General features: G+C 39.2%; 1 protein-coding gene across 2 annotated transcripts in view; it reads right to left on the bottom strand.

The window, feature by feature from the left end:
• Positions 1-27536, bottom strand: part of Pde8 (phosphodiesterase 8) — an 84142-nt gene that overhangs the window by 20180 nt on the left and 36426 nt on the right. For both annotated transcript variants that reach the window (XM_067776305.1, XM_067776304.1), the window contains exons 6-9: positions 16609-16663; positions 16215-16313; positions 15858-15968; positions 10971-11140 (exon numbers count right to left, since the gene is read on the bottom strand). In XM_067776305.1, coding sequence (XP_067632406.1) covers positions 10971-11140; positions 15858-15968; positions 16215-16313; positions 16609-16663 — 435 coding nt within the window. The remainder of the gene's footprint in view (positions 1-10970; positions 11141-15857; positions 15969-16214; positions 16314-16608; positions 16664-27536) is intronic.

Below are 27536 nucleotides of genomic sequence, written 5' to 3'. Positions count from 1 at the left end.
GAAATGATCTTGGGAATGTCCCAAAATTATCCCGAAATAGTCTCGGAAAAGTTCAGAAATTACCCTGACGGGTTCCCGAACCGATCCCGACAACTATCTAGAAATGATGCCGAAAGGGCCCGCAAATGATCCCGTATTAGTCGAGAAAAATTCCCGAGATGACCCCGACGGGATGCCGGACGAATCCCAAAAACCATCCAGAAATGATGCCGGAAGGGACCCCAAATGATCCCGAAAAAGTCCCGCAATTATTCCGACGGGATCCTGAACGGATACCGAAAACCATCCAGAAGTGATGCCGGAAAGGTCCTCAAATGATCACTTAATAGTCCCAAAATGAACCAGACGGCATCCCGGATAAATCCCGAAATCCATTCAGAAATGATCTTGGGAAGGTCCCAAAATGATCCCGAAATAGTCTCGGAAAAGTCCAGAAATTACCCTGACGGGTTCCCGGACGAATCCTGAAAGACATCCTTAAATGATCCCGAAAAAACCCCGAAATGACCCTGACGGGATCCCGAAAGGATTCCAAAAACTATTCAGAAATGATGCCGGAAAGGTTCTCAAATGACCCCCTAATAGTCCCGAAATGACCGTGACGGGATCCCGAACGTATCCCGGCAACTATCCAGAAATGATGCCGAAAGGGTCCGCAAATGATCCCGTATTAGTCGAGAAAAAGTCCCGAAATAATCCCGACGGATCCCGGACGAATCCCAAAAACCATCCAGAAATGATGCCGGTAGGTATCCCAAATGATCCCGAAATAATCCCGAAACGACCTCGTCGGCATCCCGGACGGATACCGAAAATTATCCAGAAATGATGCCGGAAAGGTCCACAAATGAGCCCTAATATATCCGAAATTACCCTGATGGGATCCCGGACGGATCCCGAAAACCATCCAGAAATGATGCCGAAGGGGTTCCCAAATGATCCCGTATTAGTCGCGAAAAAGTCCCGAAATGACCCCGACGGCATCCCGGATGGATCCCGAAAACCATCCAGAAATGATGCCGGCAGAGCCCCAAATGATCCCGAAAAGGTCCCCGAATGACCCTGACGGGATCCCGAAAGGATTCCGAAAACAATCCAGAAATGATGCCGGTAGGTATCCCAAATGATCCCGAAATAGTCCCGAAAAGACCGTGACGGGATCCCGACAACTATTCAGAAATGATGCCGAAAGGGTCCGCAAATGATCCCGTATTAGTCGAGAAAAAGTCCCGAAATGACCACGACGGGATCCCGGACGAATCCCAAAAACCATCCAGAAATGATGCCGGTAGGTATCCCAAATGATCCCGAAATAGTCCCGAAATGACCTCGTCGGCATCCCGGACGGATCCCGAAAATTATCCAGAAATGACGCCGGAAAGGTTACCAAATGATCCCCTAATAGTCCCGAAATTACCCTGATGGGATCCCGGACGGATCCCGAAAACCATCTAGAAATGATGCCGAAAGGGTTCCAAAATGAGCCCGTATTAGTCGCGAAAAAGTCCCGAAATGACCCCGACGGGATCCCGGACGGATCCCGAAAACTATCCAGAAATGATGCCGGAAGAGCCCCAAAATGATCCCGAAAAAGTCCCGAAATGACCCCGACGGGATCCCGGACGGATCCCGAAAACCATCCAGAAATGATGCCGGAAGAGCCCCAAAATGACCCCGAAAAAGTCCCCAAATGACCCCGACGAGATCCCGGACGGATCCCGAAAACCATCCAGAAATGATGCCGGAAGAGCCCCCAAATGATCCTGAAAAAGTCCCCAAATGACCCCGACGAGATCCCGGACGGATCCCGCAAACCATCCAGAAATGATGCCGGAAGAGCCCCCAAATGATCCCGAAAAAGTCCCCAAATGACCCCGACGAGATCCCGGACGGATCCCGAAAACCATCCAGAAATGATGCCGAATGATCCCGTATTAGTCCCGAAAAAGTCCCGAAATGACCCCGACGGGATGCCGGACGAATCCCGAGGACCATCCAGAAATGATGTCTAAAGGGACCCAAAATAACCCCGAAAAAGTCCCGTAATGATCCCGGAAACCATCAAGAATTTATCTCTCGAAGGTACGCAAATGATCCCGAAAGTACCCCGACGGGATCCCGGACGGATCCCGAAAACCATCCAGAAATGATGCCGGAAGGGTCCCCAAATGATCGCGAAATAGTCCCGAAATGATTCCGGAATAGTCCCGAAAATGTCCCAAAATAACCCCGACGGGATCCCGGACGGATCCCGAAAACTATACAGAAATGATCCGGAAGGGTCCCAAAATGATCCTGAAAAAGTCCCGAAATTACCCCGGCGTAATCCCGGACCGATCCCGAAAACCATCCAGAAATGATCCCGGAAGGGTCTCGATATGACCCTTACGGGATTACAAATAAGGTGAAGCTAATTATAAAACCATGTTAATAAGGCAGCAGGCGCATTGGAGCGAATAAAAAGTTAGATAGAAACATACAGGTAAAGCTAATAAAAGCGTGCTAATAAAAACAATTGATGGAGGGCGGATGGCGGGAGTAGAGGAGATGACCACTGATCGTTCCTCCAAAATTGTCTAGATCTCGTTCTGTATGTACCAGATACCAAAAACTATTGATTTAGAAGAAAATTTATATTGAGTTATAACAATTTATAGATTTTACACCAGAGGGGGTGATAAAGGGGGGCGGGCGGAGGGTGTCACTGCTTACTTTGTAAGCCCCCGAATTATTTGACCCCTTGAGTCTGTGATATTGGTGAAGCCAGTATACGTAAAGTTATAATGTGTAAAAATTATTGAAAAATTATTTCTCGAAGGGGTCGTGGGACCCCCACCCCTCTTTCCATATTCGAAAAAAATTTCGCTAGTAGACCACTGTCTGTGTCCCAAATTTCATCAAAATCCGTGTAGCCATTCTGGCGTGATTCAGTCGCAAAGACGAAAAAATATAATAATTAAATTATAACTGTTCCTAGGGGGCGGAGACCACGCCCCTTTTGAAAAATATATAGCCAGTAGATCCTTCTAGAATATTGGCTATATGTGTACAAAATTTCATCCAAATCGGTCCAGCCGTTCTTGCGTTATTGAGTCACAAAGCCAAACGTCTGCACAAACATCCAAACATCCAAACATCCAAACATCCAAACATCTAAACATCCAAACATCTTCACATCCAAACTTTGCCATTTATAATATATATTAGATACTAGCCTTTACCCGCGGCCCCGTCCGCAAGGAGAAAATGAAATATGTGGGCTATTCACGTTAGCCTGCTTATAAAGTTATCTGTTTAAAATTTTTTTTCTGTCTAATGCATTTTATTTTTGTAATTGAGTAAAAAAAAGAACTTTATGAGCTGATAACCTGATAGGATCCCAAAATGATAACGAAATTATCCAGAAAAAGCCACGAAATGACCCCGACTCTATCGCGGACGGATCCCGAAAACCATCCAGAAACGCCCCGGAAGTGTTTCCAAAAGTTCCCGAAGTAGTCCCAAAAAAACCCGAAATGACAACGACACGATTCTAGACTTATCCAGATAACCACACAGAAATGATGCCTGAAGGGTACCAAATTGATCCCGAAATAGTCCCGAAAAAGTTCCGAATTACCCTGACGGGCTCCCGGACGGATCTCAGAAACCATCCAGAAAATATCCAGGAAGGGTCCCTAAATTATCCCGACTAACTCCAGAAAAAGTTCCGAAATGGCTCCGAGGGGATCCACGATGGATCGCGAAAACCATACAGAAATGATTCCGGAAGGATTCCAAAATGATCCCGAAATAGTCCGGAATTGACCCAGATGGGATCCCGCACAGATCCAGAAATGATCCCGGAAGGGTGCAAAAACTATCCCGGAAAAGTAACAAAAAATCCCGAAATGGCTCCTACGGCATCCCGGACGGATCCAGAAATGATCTCGGAAGGGTCCCCAAATGATCCCAAAATGGTCCCGAAATGACCCTGATGGATCCGGCAAACCATCAAGAAATTATGCCGAAAGGGTCCCAAAATGATCCCGAAATAATACAGAAAAAGTCACGAAACGACCCCTAGAGGATCCCCAAATGATCCCGTATTAGCCCCGAAAAGGTCCCGAAATAACCCCGACGGGATCCCGGACAAATCCCGAAAACCATCCAGAAATGATGCCGGAAGGAATCCCAAATGATTCCGTAAAAGTCCCGCATTGATTCCGACGGGATCCCGAACGGATACCGAAAATCATCCAGAAGTGACGCCGGAAAGGTCCTCAAATGATCACCTAATAGTCCCGAAATGACCCTTAAGGGGTCATGGACGGATCCCATAAACCATCCAGAAATGATCCCGATATATTCCCGAAGAAGTCCCGAAATGACCCTGACGGGATCTCGAACGCACCCCTAAATGACCCTGACGGGATCCCGGACAGATCCCGAAATCCATCCAGAAATGATCTTGGGAGGGCCCCAAATGATCCCGAAAAAGTCCCGCAATGATTCCGAGGGGATCCTGATCGGATACCGATAACCATCCAGAAGTGATGCCGGAAAGGTCCTCAAATGATCACCTAATACCAAAATGACCCTGACGGCATCCCGGACTGATCCCAAAATCCATCCAGAAATGATCTTGGGAAGGTCCCAAAATTATCCCGAAATAGTCTCGGAAAAGTTCAGAATTACCCTGACGGGTTCCCGGACGAATCCTGAAAGCCATCTCTAAATGATCCCGAAAAAGTCCCGAAATGACCCTGACTGGACCCCGAAAGGATCCCGAAAACTATCCAGAAATGATGCCGGAAATGTCCTCAAATGATCACCTAATAGTTCCGAAAAGACCCTGACGGGATCCCGAACGGATCCCGACAACTATCTAGAAATGATGCCGAAAGGGCCCGCAAATGATCCCGTATTAGCCGAGAAAAAGTCCCGAAATGAACCCGACGGGATGCCGGACGAATCCCAAAAACCAGCCAGAAATGATGCCGGAAGGGACACCAAATGATCCCGAAAAAGTCCCGCAATAATTCCGACGGGATCCTGAGCGGATACCGAAAACCATCCAGAAGTGATGCCGAAAATGTCCTCAAATGATCACCTAATAGTCCCAAAATGACCCTGACGGCATCCCGGACAGATCCCGAAATCCATCCAGAAATGATCTTGGGAGGGTCCCAAAATTATCCCGAAATAGTCTGAGAAAAGTCCAGAAATTACCCTGACGGATACCGGACGAATCCTGAAAACCAATCTTAAATGATGCCGAAAAAGTCCCGAAATGACCCTGATGGGACCCGGAAAGGATCCCGAAAACTAACCAGAAATGAAGCCGGAAAGATCCTCAAATGATCTCCCAATAGTTCCGAAAAGACCCTGACGGGATCCCGAACGGATCCCGACAACTATCCAGAAATGATACCGAAAGGGCCCGCAAATGATCCCGTATTAGTCGAGAAAAAGTCCCGATATGACCCCGACGGGATGCCGGACGAATCCCAAAAACCATTCAGAAATGATTTTAGAAGGGACCCCAATGATCCCGAAAAAGTCCCGCAATTATTCCGACGGGAATCTGAACGGATACCGAAAACCATCCAGAAGTGATGCCGGAACGGTCCTCAAATGCTCACCTAATAGTCCCAAAATGACCCTGAGGGCATCCCGGACAAATCCCGAAATCCATCCAGAAATGATCTTGGGAAGGTCCCAAAATGATCCCGAAATAGTCTCGGAAAAGTCCAGAAATTACCCTGACGGGTTCCCGGAAGAATCCTAAAAGCCATCCTTAAATGATCCCGAAAACGCCCCGAAATGACCCTGACGGGATCCCGAAAGGATTCCAAAAACTATCCAGAAATGATGCCGGAAAGGTCCTCAAATGATCCCCTAATAGTCCCGAAATTACCCTGATGGGATGCCGGACGGATCCCGAAAACCATCCAGAAATGATGCCGGAAGAGCCCCCAAATGATCCCGAAAAAGTCCCCAAATGACCCCGACGAGATCCCGCACGGATCCCGAAAACCATCCAGAAATGATGCCGGAAGAGCACCAAATGATCCCGAAAAAGTCCCCAAATGACCCCGACATACTCCAGAAAAGGTTCCGAAATGGCTCCGAGGGAATCAACGACGGATCGCGAAAACCATACAGAAATGATTCCGGAAGGATCCCAAAATGATCCCGAAATAGTCCGGAAATGACCCAGATGGGATCCCGCACAGTTCCAGAAATGATCCCGGAAGGGTCCAAAAACTATTCCGGAAAAGTAACAAAAAATCCCGAAATGGCTCCTACGGCATCCCGGACGGATCCAGAAATGATCTCGGAAGGGTCCCCAAATGATCCCAAAATGGTCCCGAAATGACCCTGATGGATCCGGCAAACCATCAAGAAATTATGCCGGAAGGGTCCCCAAATGATCCCGAAATAAAACAGAAAAAGTCACGAAACGACCCCTAGAGGATCCCCAAATGATCCCGTATTAGCCCCAAAAAAGCCCAAAATGACCCTGACGGGATCCCGAAAGGATTCCGAAAACAATACAGAAATGATGCCGGAAAGGTCCTCAAATGATCCCCTAATAGTCACGAAATGACCGTGACGAGATCCCGACAACTATCCAGAAATGATGCCGAAAGGGTCCGCAAATGATCCCGTATTAGTCGAAAAAAAGTCCCGAAAGGACCACGACGAAATCCCGGACGAATCCCAAAAAACCATCCAGAAATGATGCCGGTAGGTATCCCAAATGATCCCGAAATAGTCCCGAAATGACCTCGTCGGCATCCCGGACGGATCCCGAAAATTATCCAGAAATGATGCCGGAAAGGTTCCCAAATGATCCCCTAATAGTCCCGAAATTACCCTAATGGGATCCCGGACGGATCCCGAAAACCATCCAGAAATGATGCCGAAAGGGTTCCCAAATGATCCTGTATTAGTCGCGAAAAAGTCCCGAAATGACCCCGACGGGATCCCGGACGGATCCCGAAAACCATCCAGAAATGATGCCGGATGAGCCCCAAAATGATCCCGAAAAAGTCCCCAAATGACCCCGACGAGATCCCGGACGGATCCCGAAAACCATCCAGAAATGATGCCGGAAGAGCCCCCAAATGATCCCAAAAAAGTCCCCAAATGACCCCGACGATATCCCGGACGGATCCCGAAAACCATCCAGAAATGATGCCGGAAGAGCCCTCAAATGATCCCGAAAAAGTCCCCATATGACCCCGACGAGATCCCGCACGGATCCCGAAAACCATCCAGAAATGATGCCGGAAGGGTCGCCAAATGATCGCGAAATAGTCCCGAAATGATTCCGGAATAGTCCCGAAAATGTTCCAAAATAACCCCGGCGGGATCCCGTAAACTATACAGAAATGATCCCGGAAGGGTCCCAAAATGATCCCGAAATAGTCCCGAAAAAGTCCCGAAATTACCGCGGCGTAATCCCGGACCGATCCCGAAAACCATCCAGAAATGATCCCGGAAGGGTCTCGATATGACCCTTACGGGATTACAAATAAGGTGAAGCTAATTATAAAACCATGTTAATAAGGCAGCAGGGTCATTGGAGCGAATAAAAAGTTAGATAGAAACATACAGGTAAAGCTAATAAAAGCGTGCTAATAAAAACAATTGATGGAGGGCGGATGGCGGGAGTAGAGGAGAGGAGCACTGATCGTTCCTCCAAAATTGTCTAGATCTCGTTCTGTATGTACCAGATACCAAAAACTATTGATTTAGGAGAAAATTTAGATTGAGTTATAACAATTTATGGATTTTACACCAGAGGGGGAGATAAAGGGGGACGGGCGGAGGGTGTCACTGCTTACTTTGTAAGCCCTCGACTTATTTGACCCCTTGAGTCTGTGATATTGGTGAAGGCCAGTATACGTAAAGTTATAATGTGTAAAAATTATGAAAAATAATTTCTCGAAGGGTAGTGGGACCCCCACCCCTCTTTCCATGTTCGAAAAAAATTTCCCTAGTAGACTACTGTCTGTGTCCCAAATTTCATCAAAATCCGTGTAGCCATTCTGGCGTGATTCAGTCGCAAAGACGAAAAAATATAATAATTAAATTATAACTGTTCCTAGGGGGTGGGGACCACGCCCCTTTTGAAAAATATATAGCTAGTAGATCCTTCTAGACTATTGGCTATATGTGTGCAAAATTTCATCCAAATCGGTCCAGCCGTTCTTGCGTTATTGAGTCACAAAGACAAACGTCTGGACAAACATCCAAACATCCAAACATCCAAACATCCAAACATCTAAACATCCAAACATCCAAACATCTTAACATCCAAACTTTCCCATTTATAATATATATTAGAATATTAGATATTAGATACCAAATATAAACCGATTCCACAAATTATTCAATGGAGATGAATATTCCGAACATACGGAATGAATAAGTTAGCATGCTCAATCAGTACATTTCGTTATGGCATCTGCATTACTTACTAATAACATTTTTACGTGAATCGACTCGACTAGTAAAGTTTTTGAGGTTCAACGATGAATTTTGAAATGGTTTGCGTTTCGTATTCTCATACGTTTACGAAAGTCCACGATTCCTTGGTGTCCAAACTTTTCAGAAAATTACCTATGTTCATCCACACTAATATAGTTAATATTTTGAAGGAATTATGCCGTTCAGTACTTATCGGGTATTCATAAACTGATTGCTTCCTATTTCTACTACTAATATTTTTATAAAAATCGCAAAGGTACAACACAGTTTACGGATGTCAATTCGATTTGGGAGCAAAATGGCTGAAATTGTCAAAAAGTTTGTCAGCCGAACAAACCTCTTGCGATTGAATCATGATTCAACCCCATGAAAACTTCCATGAATACTTAAACTAAGAAGAGCTTTCCGAGATTTCACAATAAAAAGGTAAATACTCCCTGTGTAGCAGGACCGGGCAAAAGCTTAACTCTTCTGCCAAAGTCAAGGTCGGAATATAAAGTTCCAAGACAATAAGCCATTTTTTTTGTGTGTTCATAGCCGCTGCTGAGTAGAGTATCACCCCGTTTCGGCTGCCAGTTCAAAATCGTTCTATCTCAAAATATTTTTAAAAAATTTCCCATTTCTGGATTTATCACAAAAATGCCCTATATCAAAATACTTTTCATTAACTCCCACTTATGTTAAAATACATTGAACTTATACTAAGATAGCGAGTTTTTGAAACAATTTTTGAGATAATGTATTTTTGAATAAAATTCTGATGTACGGCATTCTTCAAACGAATTCTGAAAAAAATACCAAACCAATGTATCTCTTTATGAATTCACGAAATATTTAGTAGCAAATGAATTATTTCCCCAAAACCTGTTGGCATTTACAAATTTATTATCACTACTAATATACTACTAAAGGTACATTTCTACTACAATTTTCACTGAAGGGGATTAAAATATTTCCCGTTTTCCTTACTTCGTAAAAGCAACCCGTCCAGGTTTTTAAATTTGGGAGTGTAAAAGCTCTGTTAGCATTTGAGAACAAACCTCTGGTAACTGAATCATGCCCATGTATATATTGTGACGAATACTAGCAACACTAAGGGGTACTATCATCTCTAAGCCGATACTGAGCAGTGACTTGTATGTACATAACCAAAGTAATCATTATGTCTACACATATGTCCATACAAGCAGCGGAGAGCAACGCACAAACACATGCATATATCTGAGATACTCCCAAAAGTATGCAATCATTTGTGCAAGTATCACTCACATATACACGCGCATGGGCCATGAGAGAAGCTATAAAATCGTGCATCTGTGGTTATAGCTGAGAAATGTATAGCTGATAACTAACTAGTAAATTCTAGAAATAGAAGCGCCTAGATATATGTCAACGAGGAAACCAAACAGTATAAAAAGCAGCAACAGTTGAGGCACCACAATCACTTTGATTTAAGCAAGCTATCAGATGCGAAGTATAAGTTGTATTGTGAAGTACTTTAATAAAGGGCATTTTGCATTATTGAATAGTGGAGTTATTTATTCAACAGTTTAGTGATTCGATCGTTAGCAGAAGATTGCAAATGAGAGGAATTGCACGAAATTCGTTACAATTTTAATAGTAAACGTATAATTTTGAAAAATTGTTTGAAAACTGACATAAAAAATAAAAAATCAAGAATTTTTGTGGGTTGCAGTTTTGTATATGTTTCATTGTAGAAAATATGCATTTTACATCTGCGCCGCCAATTATATTTTTAAATCGAAAGGGAAGTGCTGGTGTAAACAGTGCATTCTCTGCGTGTGTTAAATTTAGCCTAAAAAACGTGGAAAATATTCTACACTTTCTACAGATTTAAGACTGAGAGAATTGCGGTTTTGTTTTCTATTTTTGATTGGATGTACTGGGTGATCCAAAATTGCGTTAGAATATTTTTCCTACGTTGTTAAATGTTTTGTTAAAGATGGAAAAAACGACTATTTTCCAAGTTTTGGGATTTTTTTAGAAATCATAGCGAATCCCTCTATCTTCAGAAATGACGGGAAAGTCCATACTTCTCCAACGCCATGTCTGACTTTTCTACTATGAAAATACGCTCATAATCAACCGAGCTGTGATGAGTGACATGGGACAGAAATGGGGGATTTGAGCATCGATTTCGCGAAAGGTTTGAAATTCAAACAAATTTATCTAATACTTTTGGTTTGTTTTAATCTAAGGAATACGTGGCTAAAATATTGAAGTGCAATTTTGGATTACCCTTTATGTAATGCATTTATTGCTCTTGTTTAGACTATAAATCAACTGCTGAGTGGATATCACCCTATTTTGGCTGCCGTTTTGCAAACGCTCTATATCAAAAAACGTTTGAATAACGCCCTATTAGAGAATTACAATTTGGCATTAGCTGGGGTGTTTATGGGAAATTCTGAGATAGGGCGAGATAGGGTGATGTTACACTCAGCGACTTACGGTGATATACAACTCACCTTCCAATACATGCGACTGGTATCACCCGTATATGCATAGAGACATCTTCCTGCCCCTTACGCCGCACAGTCAGTATCTCATCGAATTCTTTATTTTTACGGCCGTGCACCATAACTGTTGAGACATCCGAAACAAATATATCCGCTAATGGTTTGCTGATGATTTCATCCTAAATTAATTAATAAGGTACAAATTTATTTAATTGATTGTTATTTACAGCAGCGAACACGAAATTGGCAGTGGCATTTCTTATCCTACATTAGCCTCTTGTTAGCGGATCATCTAAGAGGTTGATAAGCGTAATTTATAGCTTCCGCAACCCAATTGTTCACCTCACCTACGCAAGGCGCATCCTTACAAATATACATGTAACATACACATATTAGGCGAGGTTCTGGCTATAAATTGCTCTGGTAAACCCTTGAAAGGGTTGCGCTACACTATTGCTTGAATCATTTGGGTATTTTAGTTGCCTGCTACGACAGGCATATCTGCCGCTGGTATATTCTAATCCCTATAACCCGCTGTGTTCGGATATGTTTGCGTGAAATTGGTTGGATTTTAGTAAAACAATGTTCTCTTATTATTTTCGATAATTTAAGAAACAAACTTCTATAAATTTTGTAACAAAAACTATGCAAAACTATCTATCTTAAAAACGATATTTCGAAAAATTCGAATATAATAAAAAATTTTACGAAAATTTCGACCCTTTTTATTTAGAGTTTCCTGAATTCTTTTGGGTATACATTTTTGTAGTCCAATCTAGTTTAGTCTAACAAGGTACAAGTATAGGCCGCTCACAATTCCCACTAATTTTTCACAATTTTTTTCCAAAGCAAGTTTCAAATTTTTTTCCTTACATACACTGAAAGAAATATTGCTAGTAAAATCAACAAATCGGTTCTGTTGTTCTTGACTTAACGGATATTCGGTGAAATTGATCGAATTATGGTTAATTCGACCGAGTTCTTTGTCAAGAGAACAAATTAGTTTAGTCATTTCAACAGAAGAGAAATTGTCGCTCTTAAGTTAACAAAATTCTGTAAAATTGACAGATTCCTAATCAATCTAACTCATTTTTTTTAACACAACTGATCTCACTGGTTATTTCAACAGCGATCAACAGTCAATTCATGAGCAAATTTCAAAGAGAATTTTACGCTCACTGTGCTCTCTACTTTGTACTTATGTATGCTGTGTACTATATGTATGCACATATTTACGTATATATGGCGGCCGCCGTGGTGTGATGGTAGCATGCTCCGCCTACCACACCGAATACCCTGGGTTCACACCTCGGGCAAAGCAACATAAAAATTGTAGAAATAAGGTTTTTCAATTAGAAGAAAATTTTCGCAAGAGGGGTTGCCCCTCGGCACTGTTCGGCAAGCACTACAAGTGTATTTCTGCCACGAAAAGATCTCAGTGAAAACTCATCTGCCTTGCAAATGCCGCAACATAGGTACTTTCGTACAAAGCTGTCGCAACAACTTTTTTTGTTCATTTGACTAATAAAACGGTCAATTACGAATCAACGATTTGTGCCCAGTTGCTTCAACATCTTGTTGCGATGGATAAAAATTGACAGAAATTTCGGTTGAATTGACTTGTACTTCGGTTGATTTTACCAGTCTTTTTCTTTCAGTGTAAAAAATGTTTACACTGTATTGAGGAAAATCTAAAACACCTTTCGGAAAAAAAATTAATTAATTAACTTTGGAAAGCGTTAATTGGACTTTAGATATAAATGTAAATGAAAGGCGCGATAACCTCCGAAGAGATTTTAGGCCCAGCTTCTCTTCCAATTTGAGTCATGCGCCTTTAATTGTTTCCTACAAACTTGCGGGACGGAACCTACAGGTTTTATGACGACTCCGAACAGCATCTGCAAGCAGATTAATTTTGACAGAGAGGCAGAAATACACTGGGAGTTTTTGCCAAATCACTGCCGAGGGGCGACCACGCTTAGAAAATTTGTATTCTAATTGAAAAAACTTGTTTCTAAATTATTGATGTTACTTTGTCCGGTATTTGAACCCAAGTCCTTTGGTGTGGTAGGCGGAGCACGCTACCAACTGACGATTTCGAAAATCCAACCGACTATTCTTTAATGCAATTAACTCTTTCTAAAAGACAGTTGGCACTTTCTAAAATCTAACTTGAAATGGTGTATAATTGATTTACCTACAAAACTGCATACCGAAAAAAATTCACCCAACTTCAAATGTAATTGATTTTTTTTTTTTCGAAAATATTTTTGAGATTGGTTTGTAGCATACATGTTAAATTGCAATTAGAATTAGTAATTGATGCAATTGGTTTATATTCTCTAATTCATTAAACAATTAGAAATAGTCAACTAATTCCCATTAGATAATTGAAATTTTTATTCTAATGGTAAATCTAATTGCAATTAGTTGCCATTAGCAAAAAAAAATTGTGTTACCTTTACAATTAGAAATGTAGTTGACTTCTGCTAATGCAATTAGATATTCAATTAGCTCGATTTAGAATCAATTATTTATATTTATTTACATCATTATTCGTTCAATTCAATCATTCTTTGAAAAAAATGTATCTTTATCAAAATAATTGATTCTAATTCGAGCTAATTGAATATCTAATTGCATTAGCAGAAGTCAACTACATTTCTAATTGTAAAGGTAACACAATTTTTTTTTGCTAATTGCAACTAATTGCAATTAGATTTACCATTAGAAAAAAATTTCAATTATCTAATGGGAATTAGTTGACTATTTCTAATTGTTTAATGAATTAGAGAATTTCGCAACTGAAGGTTAATTAGCAATCATTAGCATTAGCTAATCATTACTTAACATCTATGGTTTGTAGTATATTTTTCGTTATGAACTTGATAGGAGTTTTTTCTTAAAATATTAATAATATAACAGAAGGTAGTTGCCGAGATTTGATAAAAATTGCCACTGCTATTTTTTATTCGCTGTTGTACTGTACTTATGTGAAGAAATTATGGGAACTCGATCAATTGGATTTCGTTCGTAGTATGTATAACTCCTAAGGCCCGGTTTTTCAGTACAAGTTTAGCTCAGTTTGTCAGCTAAACTACGCTTAAATTTATTCTGCAGTTTTTCAGTCTACTTTAACTCAAGTTTAAGCTTAACTTAAGCGGCCGATCTGGTAGGGTTATACTCTAGTTAACCTATCGGCGATTTGCGTTCGTTCGAAATGGCGTCGAATATACACAACAAGCATTTGAGCTTGAGTTCTATGTCATGTTGATAACTAGGCATACTTCTAAAATCTCAAGAGTTGTTTCAAAACAGTGGTTGAACTCGGGAAACATAGCATACTCAGCAAAAGAGGGAATTTTTTATAAAGCGGAAAATGCTATTACTTAAGTTGAAAAAATGATAGTTCTCAACATGTGGCTCTTTGACTGGACTCAAGTGTAAGATTCCAATACTACAGTATTTACATGAAAATAAGATAAAATATATAAAACTTATTTTTGATAAATTACGCTTCATTACTGCTATCAATCAGGTGTTTATTTCTCAAAATAAATAGCTGTTGGCTTTGATGGTACCACCTTGGAGATTTTTTTTCAACTTCACCTCAACTCGATATCGAATGTAGTATATCAACGGGAGAAACATGTTGAATATTCATTTGAGTGCTGTACATTTCTCAAAATCTCTCAAAGGTTGGATAATAATTTGAAAATGCTAATGACGTTGTAGATCAACTCGGGAACTATAAATTTTACAAGATTTCTCAAAGGTTGGATAGGGATTGGAGAATGAAGTTGGATATCAACTTAATAATATCCAGATAATGATGTTGGATATCACCTCCGAAACTAAGGCTGTGTGGGAGTTTGCCTAAATTGCTACCTAAATACACGAAAAGATCTAAATCACTGGAAACTGTCAGCAAGGCAGTGCAAAAGAAAAAATTTAGAATTTTTTTGAGCATAATTTTCAACCTAAATAGAAATGTCAAGCTTGAACAAAAAAATAGAAATTGATTTTTATTTTTATTTATTTTTGCCGATATGCGCTTATCCATGTACCATGGCATGTACCGTATTGTTCGGTGGACGGTGGCTGGTGCTTTAGTTGGTGTGGCAACTGGGCTTCCAATATAGTGTGGTGCTGTTGGCGGAGTCTCCAAATGGTTTCTGGTGGATGCTGGATTTAGACGACTGCAAAAAGAAGATCAAGCGTGCATCACAATTTTCTCACGATAACCAGCCATGTGGACCTAGAGTGTTAGTGACATATAGTTCACATGCCGAGTGTAAGCAATATCATGGTGGACGTTCCTCTCCACCAGCTGATAAAAATGTGGCCAACTTCCCCACAACCGCTGAACCTTCTTGTTTTCTATCTAGAGTTTATTTACCTGTCGTGGATTATAGTGATCCCTACTCTGTGCATGCATAAATATTGCAAACGGGAAAAATGTAAACTTTTCTCATCGTTTTCCTAGCATAAAAATAATTTAGGTTGTCAATTTAACTCGCACAGTTCTGACAGCTTTTTATCCAAATTATTGTAGTGCTGCAAATTTCCAGTGGAATATTAGTTTAGGTAACTAAAATTTAGGCGAACACGCACCCAGCATAAATATATATTTCGCTGAACAAATATCTTTTAAATGTTTATTGGGTGGGTAAAATCCAGCTGCTGTCGTATCTACAAATTATCTAGGTAATAAAAAAACAATGTTTCCGTACAAAAAAGGCTGCCCCAAAGGCGGCCTTGAACTGTGACTGAAAGGCTGCTCAATAGTTTAACTGGAGTTGAAATTTGACTAGAGTTTAAGCAAATTTAGCTTAAGCTTAGCTTAACCAACTACTGATAAACCGGGCCCAATTAAGTTAATTTCTGCTTATTTACCAAGCGCATGTTGAGCAAACGTTCGGCTGATCGATTGGCATATTGAATGCGCAGGTGGTTATCTGTGATGAGGATGACTTCCTTCAGCCGATGCAATGCTGTGTAAAGGGCCTGTAAGCGGGATTTTGAATTAAAAGTTATATTTTAAATTAACCGTGAAAAAAAAAAAAAAAAAATACCATATAAATATAACAAAGTAAGATTTATTATTTGCAGAAAGTTGAAGGACAAATAAGTAGCATTCGTAGTACACATACATATACATACTTATAGTGCTTTCACATTTGTCTCTTTATCACTGCTTTCCATTTAATTCAAGCTTCATTTTTATTATTTTATTCCTAACATTTAACTTACTTGCTGTGTTGACATGACATTGTGCGGTCGAACAATTGAATGCAGGATTTGTTTAAGTTCAATGTTGCACATTGAAAGATTTGTGGTCTCGGGTACGCACTGCTTATTCACAAAAGAAAAACCATCCGCAAATGCAACGTCAAAGTGGAATTCATATGTGGTAAATTGGATTTTGTGGTCAAATTGTCATTCAATTACGTAGCATGATTGGGGAGTTTTCCAACGTTGCAAAGTAATAAGAAAAGGGTAAGAAAATTGTAAAAACGAAAAAAAAAAATTTATGATTAGCAATTGGTAGTTGTTGTACGTAAACCACAGCACATGATTAGACTGAAAGCAATTTTCGATCGAAACTATATTAATTTGCTGTGAGCTTAATTGATTTATTGCTTACCCTATTAACGCCAGCGTCCAATAGTGCGATAAGGACATCATCCTTTTCAAAGAAACTGGAAATATAAAATTATTCGAGTTAAGAATGCGATATAAATCCAAGGTTTTTATTATATTATAGAAGACCCGGCAGACGTTGTCCTGCCCTAAATTTGGCCTATCTGCATTCATTTTAATAAGCTTTTTCCGTCTGACTCTGCCCTCCCCCCCTCTTCACTGTTTCCTAATCCTTTTATTCACTCCTCCCTCTGTCTTTTTCGCTTCATCTATCTCCATCTTCGTCTCATTCTTTCTCTTTCTCAATCTCCTTCTCTCTTTTCTCTTCTCTCAATTCCTTCTCATTCTTCTGCATCCCTTATTGCCTGTCCCAGAGGATGGTATGTATTTTATTCCAGTTCCAGTCCCAGTCCCACTCCGTGTCTCAGTTCCAATCCTAGTCCTAATCCCAGTCCCAGTCCGTCTCTGGATAATATATTTCTCTGTACCAAAGCACTCATCAACAGCTTTCGTTTGATATCCATATTGTATAAACACTGTCTAGGCATTCACTGGCCCACGTTGTGGCCTATATCTCGAGATCCTAGTCTCCCAGGGGTATGAAAATTACCCTCTACGCAACTAAAGACTCTCCTGAATTAAAAAAAAGTCATAGTACCTCTAAATCGTGGGCCCCCTCAGAAAACCGGCGTTTAACCGTTTAAGAGATTTTGACCGTTTCGTAACAAGTCACGCCAGTCATCCCTGTTTCGTAACAACTGACGTCAATTGAGAGCACAAAGGGAGGTCAAGTCTTCCACTCCCAACGCAGTGGAGGTCTCCCTGTTCCTCTGCTTCCAAATTGCAGAGTCGACTGAAATACTTTATTGCCCGAAGCGTCTGCGACCATTTGCATAACATGTCCTAACAAGAGTTATTCTCCGTTTGATTTCGAAGCTGACATTGGTTTTGCTGTTAATGCTGCTTTCCAAATAGACGAAACCCTTCACAGTATTAGTCAACACTGACGTGACTGCCAAGCCACGAACACGCCGATTTTCTCTTGGTTAACAGCAAGTACTTCGTCTTTTCCTCATTTACCGTTATTCATACGAAAACTGGCCATCTTCTATGAGCGATGAGTGGGACTACGAAATTACAGGCATATGTAATCGAAGACTCCACATTCCGACTTCAGACAAATTGGCTGTACCATATGTTTTAATGAGAAACTAGCATCTAATTTGTACCTTAACGTGACTCTAACGAAGATTTGAACAAATAGTATAAACATTAGGGCGTGTCAAATTGTATGGGAAAAAAAACTTCAGGTGCACATCCAGTTTCTAAATCTATGGGTCATACTGAGTAATATTGTCCATGGGACCATAGGTCTGAAATGAATTTCGAGCCTCCCTAATCAAGTGACAAAATTTTGATATGAAATTTTCTAACAAAACGAAACTGGATGTCCTTTTCAACAAAAATTTTACCCGCTTTAATAAACATACAAGTCAAATTTATAACTTGAGAAGTTCTTGCAAATCTTCGTGGAAATTTCAAAACTAGGGAACCCGTGCGCTCAATTCATCCACGAGCGAAGAAGGGTAGAAGCTACAATTGATGACCTATCTTCTAGCAGTGTCATCTATGTCAGGCATATACCTATGTACTTTTTGCTAAATGAGAGGCCAGTTGCCAAGCCCACTAGCGTGAGTATCGTAGTGGCGAAGTAAGGCCAAAGGCGTTGTATATTAGGTTTTAGCGGATAGCCCTTCAAAACACTCTCGAAGTCTTTCGTTGAGGCTGAAATCATGCCGGTCAGTGCACAAAACATTTCCTCCTTCCACGAAAAAACGAGCTCAACTAATCCAAAACATTTCATATGTTCAATGTTTGCTATTACACTCGTGGAAATTGTTTTAAATAACTTTTGGTTAACCAAATATTTATTTTGTATAAGGAAGCTGGTCGTTAAAAATTTACGATTTTATTTTAATTTAATGGCCCATATTGCTGACTTAAGATTTAACAACTTGCACACAGCTTTCTGGACACACTTTGTTGAATATGAAAATAAGTTCTAAACAAATATGTATTTTCTAAATTGAAATTTAAAATTGTATGAGCATATTTAAGTATTTGGAAACAATGGTGCAAATAAATGGAGGGTTATACATATGTATGTATGCATACATGTCTATTGGGGTGAGTAAATTTTTTATGACATCATTCGTAGCAAATTCGACTTCTACACTTTTAACCTACCATAAAATCCACTAAGATATGTTGCATGTACATTCACTGCCTTATGATGGGTGTTATCCATGATATGGTTCATCGTGAAAATCTTGTCGATATTACACTAACCAAATCTAAGCCACTGGTAAGGTTCAATTCGCGCAGCGGTGCTTAGTACAAGCACTTCAACAATACGCTAGACCGAGCCTTAAAAGCGATATTAACGATATTGAGTACGCGACAATTAGGCAAGTTTTGGGGTTAATCTGTCGAGGATATTTTTTTTAATCGGTATGCATGCACTCATTTCGTTTGAGGCTTCAAGTACTACATATTTTTACCACCTCCTTACCTTTCCGTTTTCACCAAACCCCCACCTAACCATCGAAAAGCATAATCCCGTGCTGGAACAAAGGTTCCCACGTCAGGCATAGGGGCAGTGACACAACAAGGATTGGTTTTCCTACCAAAGCTCAAATCACAAGCATAACGTCTGTAGACCTGATGCGTTTTTTTCTCCAGACACTTGTTCATATTGTTGTTGTCTATACAATAAAGACGCTCTCGTTAAGTTTTCAGGAGTATTCTAGGTGTTGACTCCTTTTTCTCGTTGTAGGCTCAGGAGCAGGGAAATTAAGCTAATAGCCCGACTATGACGAGAACGATTTCTAAGCCATCCCACCATTTCACTCTCGCTGCCGTAAGGAACTTGGGGTTAAAATGGTATCGCTTGCTTAATATATAACGTAAGCGTTCCTGTTTATAACAGGATTTGCCTCACCTAAGTTTCTTTAAGAGTGTGACGGCTTGAATATGACCACGGATAACGTATACCTGTCGTAAGAGGCAACAAAAATCCACAGACCTGAAGTATTGAGGGGTAAAAAACCATTATCTTGCAAGTTGGACTTGTTTGATAAGGCGAAACAACCCGAGCGTAGTGGGTGCTTATCCCAAAAGAGGCTATTCATATCTTTAACACTACCCTGCAAAAATCGTTGAATCATGTGGTCCACTGGAGTACTTACCATTATACTCCACTGTAATGCAGCAATGGACAACTCATGTTTCTACACGAACATATTGTAAGCCGATCATTGCTCGTTTTAACGGTTGTAATCACTACACGATGTTTATTGGACTGTAGGTACTCCATGGATTACTCTGATGTAATGCGGAGCTGGAGTATATGATCCAGTGCTAGGACATCGCAATGTTAATTTGACCATATTTTTTGTATGAATTGTGGTTAACTTTGGAGTACTCGGTTGTTCCATGGCGAGTACTCCATACATGCATGCATGGAGTACTCGCGATTTTTGCAGGGTAGCCTATACTTTCTAGAAGTGTTACAACACTAAAACCTCTTCTTTTACGGAAAGTGGCAACGTATCTTCTCTCCGCAGCAGTATGACATTATGTATGCTACCAGGAGCAATAATAACGCTGGTTATATTGGTTAGTCTAAAATTTCAAACAACAGCAAAAAATGATCAGCTGGTTGCTTCAAGGACGGTTTTTACAATGCATGACCATGGCCTTGAAGTCAAAAAGTCACGCGTATTTTACCTTTGTGGAGATAGTGCTCTTTTTAGTCTCGCGTGAAGTTCTTTCCCATGTCGATTTTCGCCTGCAGATATTGAAAAACGTCACACTCTTTCACTCACCACAGTTCCAACAAAACAACTGTGTGCGTCTTCTAATATTTTTTATCTAATCGTTTTTATGCCTTCCTCTATCTATAGCGAAATTTCAGCTTTTGATATCAAAGGGCATCAAACTACCAGGCGTGTGCACATTTCAAATTGAGATTCCGTATATCCAAATCCTCTAGCGTTTCAAGTTGTCGTCGAAATGAGTAGTCCAATTCGTGAACACATTCACATTGGATATAGGTTTTACGTCATGGTTAAAATTTTTGAGATGAAACTACATATTCACAGATTTACATATATGATGAGCGGCTCATGGGCGTGTTATACATTTCTTATCGAATAATCATCGGTTTGTTTCAGATGTATTACCGTCGGGTTATCGATTTGTTATAGAAGTATTATAAATTTGCTATCAAAAGCGAAGGTTATATGGGTTACCAGTGTTTAAGCAACGTGTTATCAGAAAATTATAGATTTGGTATCAAAAAGTTATCAATTAGTTATCGAAAAATTATCGATATGTCACCATAAAGTTATCTATTTGTAATCGGAATATTATTGAAAAACTATGGATTGTGATTGATTTATTATCTAAGGGCTACCATTTGGTTGTTGCAGTGCTATCGATTTGTTATCGACGCCTTATCTGCATGTTATGAAACAGATACTGATGAAACTTCAATATAAAATCGATGACACATATACAAGCCATTAAAAACCAATAATAAGTCGATGATTCGGCGAAACCCCAACCGATGGCAAACCGACTCCACCATAACAATACGCTATAGATAATAGGCCGATAACAGCACAATAACTTGTCGGTATTGATTGTTACTCAAAAAGAAGCCGACGAAACTTTTCTCAAAAAGCCTGAAATTATTTGTTTCTGGCAAAACTACGTATATTGTGGTTAAACTTAAGAGCTCTTGTTAACTTAAAAGCATTAATTTTATAGACGTACATATGTATGGACGTATTTCTACACATTCAACTTCACGAGTGGAGTCACTTTGTGCAGTCATGCTACAAACATCCTTAGGTTGGTCAGAAATTGTAATTTTATACCTATGTATATTTCTGGAACTTAATATTTTAGAGAATATTACATGGATAAATGGATATGAAAAAAGTTTTTCTGAAAGGTTTCGTTCTTTAATATACTTTAAGGACTTTATGGAAAATTGGATTCCCTCTGTATAAATAAGTTCACCCAAGCCTAAATAAATTAACAACATACTCGAAATTATTGAAAGCGTTTTGTGTTAATTTAAAAAGTGAAAACTCGTGCCACAACCAAAAAAGCAAAACAAAGCAAAAGTCTTTCAATCCAACTTCCTTTCAAAGCAAATTGGCTGTTTTATAAATCGGCAACAATCGAACTAAATGCCTTTCTTCACGCACTCACACAAACATGTGCCTACTTTTAGATTTCAGTTTCCCTTTTGCTACAAGTTTTAAAGGAAATTAATTTCAATGCTTCGATGAACACTTTAAAAGTAACAACAAGCTTAATGCTCTATGGGAAATAGAAGAATACAATGGAGTGAAGCAAATTGAAGTGAGTGTTAAAAACCTAGGGATGCAATTAGAAAATATATGTTCGAATTGACGTAGAAGGTGCTGCTCACTTGTAGGAGTTTAATTAAAGGTGTAGTTAGAAAGACAAACAATGACATACCCAAATCAAAGTGGCTTTAAGTAGAATAACGGTGTTCATATGTATGTACAAGGGAAGGTTAAAGAAAATAGTATAGATGGTTATTTAAAAAAAAGTATTAATTACTCCACCAGAAAATGTCATCGATTAAGATTAGTTTGAAATGGCTGCATGAGGGATCATTGGGACAACATAGCATCGGCTGTGTGAAATATCATCCTCTCTAAAATGTCGTTTCAAAACTCAATTTCCCAGAATGGAAGAACATCCTGTCTCAAAGGGTTTTATTGTTTATAAAAAGGCTTAAGTACAAACTACTCGTAAAGTTAGATGTGTAAACATAAACAGTACGTCTAGAAAACTGATGTTTTCAAGTTAACTAGAACTCACCCAGCGGTTGAAGTAAAACCACAATAGAAGTAAATTCGCCAGAAATAAATAATTTCGGTCTTTTTGAGAAGGGCTGCGTCTTCTTCTTATCGGTAACAACCGTCATCCACAGGTCTTATTATCGATAGCGAATTATTATCGTCGCGTTGTCGGTTTGGTGTTGTTGTCATCGACTTTATATTTGTTTCTTTTCGGCTTATTAATGATGTGTCATTGATTTTATATTGATATTTTATCGGCATTTGTTTCATAGCAAACCGATGGTTAGTTGTTAAAAAATCGATAGCACTACGATAACAAACTGTTAACACCGCGATAAGTAAAAGATAGCAAACCGATAACTTTCTCATAACAAATTGATAGCTTTTCGATAAAAATTTTATCAATTTCCGATAACATTATGGTAAAAAATTTGTTGCACTCCGTAAACCTTTCGATAACATATGGATAAATCTAGATACATAATCGATAAAGAAATCGTCAACAGGAAATCGATAGCCGTTATTATCTGTCGCAAACTTATAAGAAACAAATCGATCACTTGTCTATACCTTGTCGATAATACACCTTTCCTTTCATTTTCTTTTCTCACATTTCCTTTTCTTTCCTTTCCTTTCCTTTCCTTTCCTTTCCTTTCCTTTCCTTTCCTTTTCTTTCCTTTCCTTTACTTTCCTTTCCTTTCCTTTCCTTTCCTGTCCTTTCCTTTCCTTTCTTTTCCTTTCCTTGCCTTCCCTTTCATTTCCTTTCCTTTCTATACTTCAAGGACTCACCAGTGCTTTTTACATCTGAGCTGTTTCTACAACGTCTAGTAATGTAATAGAAGCTGTAAATGTACGTTCTTTTCCACTGAATTGAGAAAGCCTTTTCATTTCACGTCCTGGTTTGGACCACTCGGCTGTATAGCATGGAATGTGGCGAGGCGGATATTTGCGGGAGGATGCGATTAATATGTCTATCTACCAAGCCTGAGTTTTTACATTTCCGGTTTTTTATTCAATAGATGATTTGAAAAACTTTTCTATAGCACATTGATAACTTTTCAATAAGGAAATTGGAAACACTCCGATAACATATCGATAGCTTTTTGCTAACAAAGGAAAACTTTAAGATAAAAATTCGACAACTTTGCGTTAAAAGTCGATAACTTTTAGATAACAAATACGATACTCGAAACGATACTCCTATATCTTCTCGATAAAGAATCTAAAACCTTTCGATAAGCAATCGATATATTTTCGATAATGAATCGACAGCATTCACTATTGTGAACTATTCTAAACGCAGCCTAAGGTTATTTGATGGTAAACCTATATGAATGTGCCCATAGCCCACTGATAAGAAACTGATAGCTTATCAATAACAACCCGTTAACATTTCGATAGCAAATTGTTAACACTTCGTCCGGGTTCGATTCCGGCTTACGGTTTTGGCGTCAGTTTCTAATATTTCCTTTCCCCTTCGCTCGTTCAATTCTTTGCTTTCCTTCTTTCCTTTCCTTTTCTCTAATTTTACCACATCAAGAGATATTTTGAATCTTTGGGTGCATTTCTGTACCTGAAAGCTTATCTCGAATGTTCTGGCACATAATCAATCGATCAAATGGGTTAGTTTCATACATATAGTAAACTACTCAATTAGTACCACCTACTTCCTTCCTCCGCTCACATACACATTTACACTTTTGTCAGACGCTAATCTCTTTTTGTCGAATGATACCTGTTGACATTCAATTTAGATGCAAATTCCATTCTGCCGTACTCCTCATCATCTTCGTCTTACTTAGCCAATGAGCTCAACTGTTAAAAGAGCACTACTTCACTCAGCACATACCCTACCGCACACAGATTAAGTTTTCATTTATTATTAGTTCTCATCGTTTGAACTACGCACTCTCTTTGTTTGCCCATCTTCACTAGTCTTTGCTGAATAAACCTATGTGGTAAGTAGAAATCTGTTTGGCACTTGGATTCCAGCGAGCGTAAATAATTGCTTCAGCTGCCAGTTATCTAGCACTCAAGAATAACGCTAAGTAATCGAAAAGAGTATGGTTGTGATAGAAAATCACTTATTGGTTTACTTTATTAATTTAGCCGGTACTTAATTTAGTGGTTATATAGCTCGCATAAGAAGGATATTTTAAGTTATCTCCTTTTAATTTTTATACTCAGCGTGCTTTGCACATAGAGTATATTAACTTTGATTGGATAACGGTTGGTTGTACAGGTATAAAGGAATCGAGATAGATATAGGCTTCCATATATCAAAATCATCAGTATCGAAAAAAAATTTGATTGAGCCATGTCCGTCCGTCCGTTCGTCTGTCCGTTAACACAATAACTTCAGTAAATATTGAGATATCTTCACCAAATTTGGTGCACGAGTTTATCTGGACCCAGAATAGATTGGAGTTGAAAATGAGCGCAATCGGATGATAACCACGCCCACTTTTTATATATATAACATTTTGTAAAACACAAAAAACCTGATTATTTTGTAAATAATACACCTAGAATTTTGAAATTTGACGTGTGGACTGATATTGAGACTTTTGATAAAAATTTGAAAATTTTTTTTAAAATGGTCGTGGCACCGCCCACTTGTGATAAAATCAATTTTACAAATATTATTAATCATAAATCAAAAACCGTTAATCCTATCGTAACAAAGTTCGGCAGAGAGGTTGCCTTTAGTGTAAGGAATGCTTTGAAGAAAAATTAACGAAATCGGTTAAGGACCACGCCCACTTTTATATAAGAGATTTTCAAAAGGGTCGTGGTCGAATAAAATAAGCTATATCTTTGCAAAAAAGAGCTTTATATCAATGGTATTCACAAGTGGGTTTATAACAATAAATAGGAAAAACTTCAAATAAAGAAAAATGGGCGTGGCACCGCCCATTTCACGACTAAGCAATTTTCTGTGTTTCGGGAGCCATAACTCGAAGAAAAATTAACGGATCGTAATGAAATTGTGTACATATATTTTTCTTATAGCAGAAAATATTTCTAGTAAAAACTGGACGGGATCGCTTAAAGACCACGGCAACTTAGATATAAAACATGTTTAAAAGGGTCGTAGACTAGAATAATAAGCTATAACTTAGCAAAAAATAGTTTTGAATCAATGATATTTCACTTATCAAGTTTTATTGTAAGAGGAAATGGGGAGACACTTTTTAAACGGCCGGTGCCACGTGTTATGTAGAAAAGTAATTTATCTGAAATGAAATGTACAATTGAAGCTCACGCTGAGTATATAATGTTCGGTTACACCCGAACCTAGACACCTTTATTTGTTTATTATGGATCTTCCATGGTTTTCTCAGTTGCTGGCTGCATTGTGGAAGTGTAAACGAACGTGCTCTGCACTCTTTACTTCAAACTTCAACTTGATTAAAAGTTGTAATGAAAATGCGTTAAAAGTATAAATCTTTGACTTGTGAAAATTGTGTTTTCCACTTGAGAGCTTTTAAACTGGCATCAACAAGTGGTTGCACAGTTTCATATGTACGAGTATGTGCACTCAACTCATTCCCCATGTGCATTTGTTTTTCTATGATAAAGTATGAGGAAACTTTTAATTCGTACAGTCAGTTTTAATCTATTTGGCTTTAAAATGAGTAAGTGCATGAGAGTTAGATGAGCGCATTAGCACGTACAGTTGCGAGCACGAAAATAGCAGTTGCAATTTTTATTAAATTTCGTCAATTAAATTTTTTTTTCGATAATCTAAGAAAAATCTTCAGAATATTGCCAAACTAGACCAAAATCGTTTTTCAAAAATTTCGAAAATTCGTGAAAGTTTGAGGAAAATTCCTAAGTTTTTATTTATAGTTTCCTGAATTTTTTCTTAAACAATTATAATCCGACAAAGCACAAGTTATAGGTCACTCAAAACTCATATTGATTTTTTAGAACTTTTTTTGGAAGGGTGTTTACAAAAAAATACTTTACAGTTTGTATAGAGGAAAATCGGAAAGACCTCGAAAAACAAATGTTCAAACATCAATGTGAATTTGGAGAAACCTTTAAGTCGGACTAAAATTGATGGGACTTTAAAACTCATACTCAAACAAGTAAGGAAGGCTAAGTTCGTGTGTAACCGAACATTACATACTCAGTTGAGAGCTATGGAGACAAAATAAGGAAAATCACCATGTAGGAAAATGAACCTAGGGTAACCCTGGAATGTGGTTGTATGACATGTGTATCAAATGGAAGGTATTAAAGAGTATTTTAAGTGAGAGTAGGCCATAGTTCTATGGCTGGACACCATTTAGGGATATAGCCATAAAGGTGGACCAGGGCTGACTCTAGAATGTGTTTGTACGATATGGGTATCAAATGAAAGGTGGTAATGAGTATTTTAAAGGGGAATGGGCTTTAGTTCTATAGGTGGACGCCGTTTCGAGATATCGCTATAAAGGTGGACCAGGGGTGACTCTAGAATATGTTTGTACGATATGGGTATCAAATTAAAGGTATTAATGAGGGTTTTAAAAGGGAGTAATCCTTAGTTCCATAGGTGGACGCCGTTTCGAAATATCGCCATAAAGGTGAAGCAGGGGTGACCCTAGAATTTGTTTGTACAATATGGGTATCAAAAGAAAGGTGTTAATGAGTATTTTAAAAGGGAGTAATCCTTAGTTCCATAGGTGGACGCCGTTTCGAAATATCGCCATAAAGGTGGACCAGGGGTGACCCTAGAATTTGTTTGTACAATATGGGTATCAAAAGAAAGGTGTTAATGAGTATTTTAAAAGGGAGTAATCCTTAGTTCCATAGGTGGACGCCGTTTCGAAATATCGCCATAAAGGTGAAGCAGGGGTGACCCTAGAATTTGTTTGTACAATATAGGTATCAAAAGAAAGGTGTTAATGAGTTTTTTAAAAGGGAGTAATCCTTAGTTCCATAGGTGGACGCCGTTTCGAGATATCGCCATAAAGGTGGGCCAGGGGTGACTCTAGAATTCGTTTGTGCAATATGGGTATCAAACGAAAGGAGTTAA

The sequence above is a fragment of the Eurosta solidaginis genome, chromosome 3 (assembly GCF_040869045.1).
Source record: "Eurosta solidaginis isolate ZX-2024a chromosome 3, ASM4086904v1, whole genome shotgun sequence".
Classification (NCBI taxonomy): domain Eukaryota; kingdom Metazoa; phylum Arthropoda; class Insecta; order Diptera; family Tephritidae; genus Eurosta; species Eurosta solidaginis.
The sequence above is the reverse complement of the archived record's forward strand: the minus strand, read 5'-3'. Positions and strand labels throughout refer to the sequence as shown.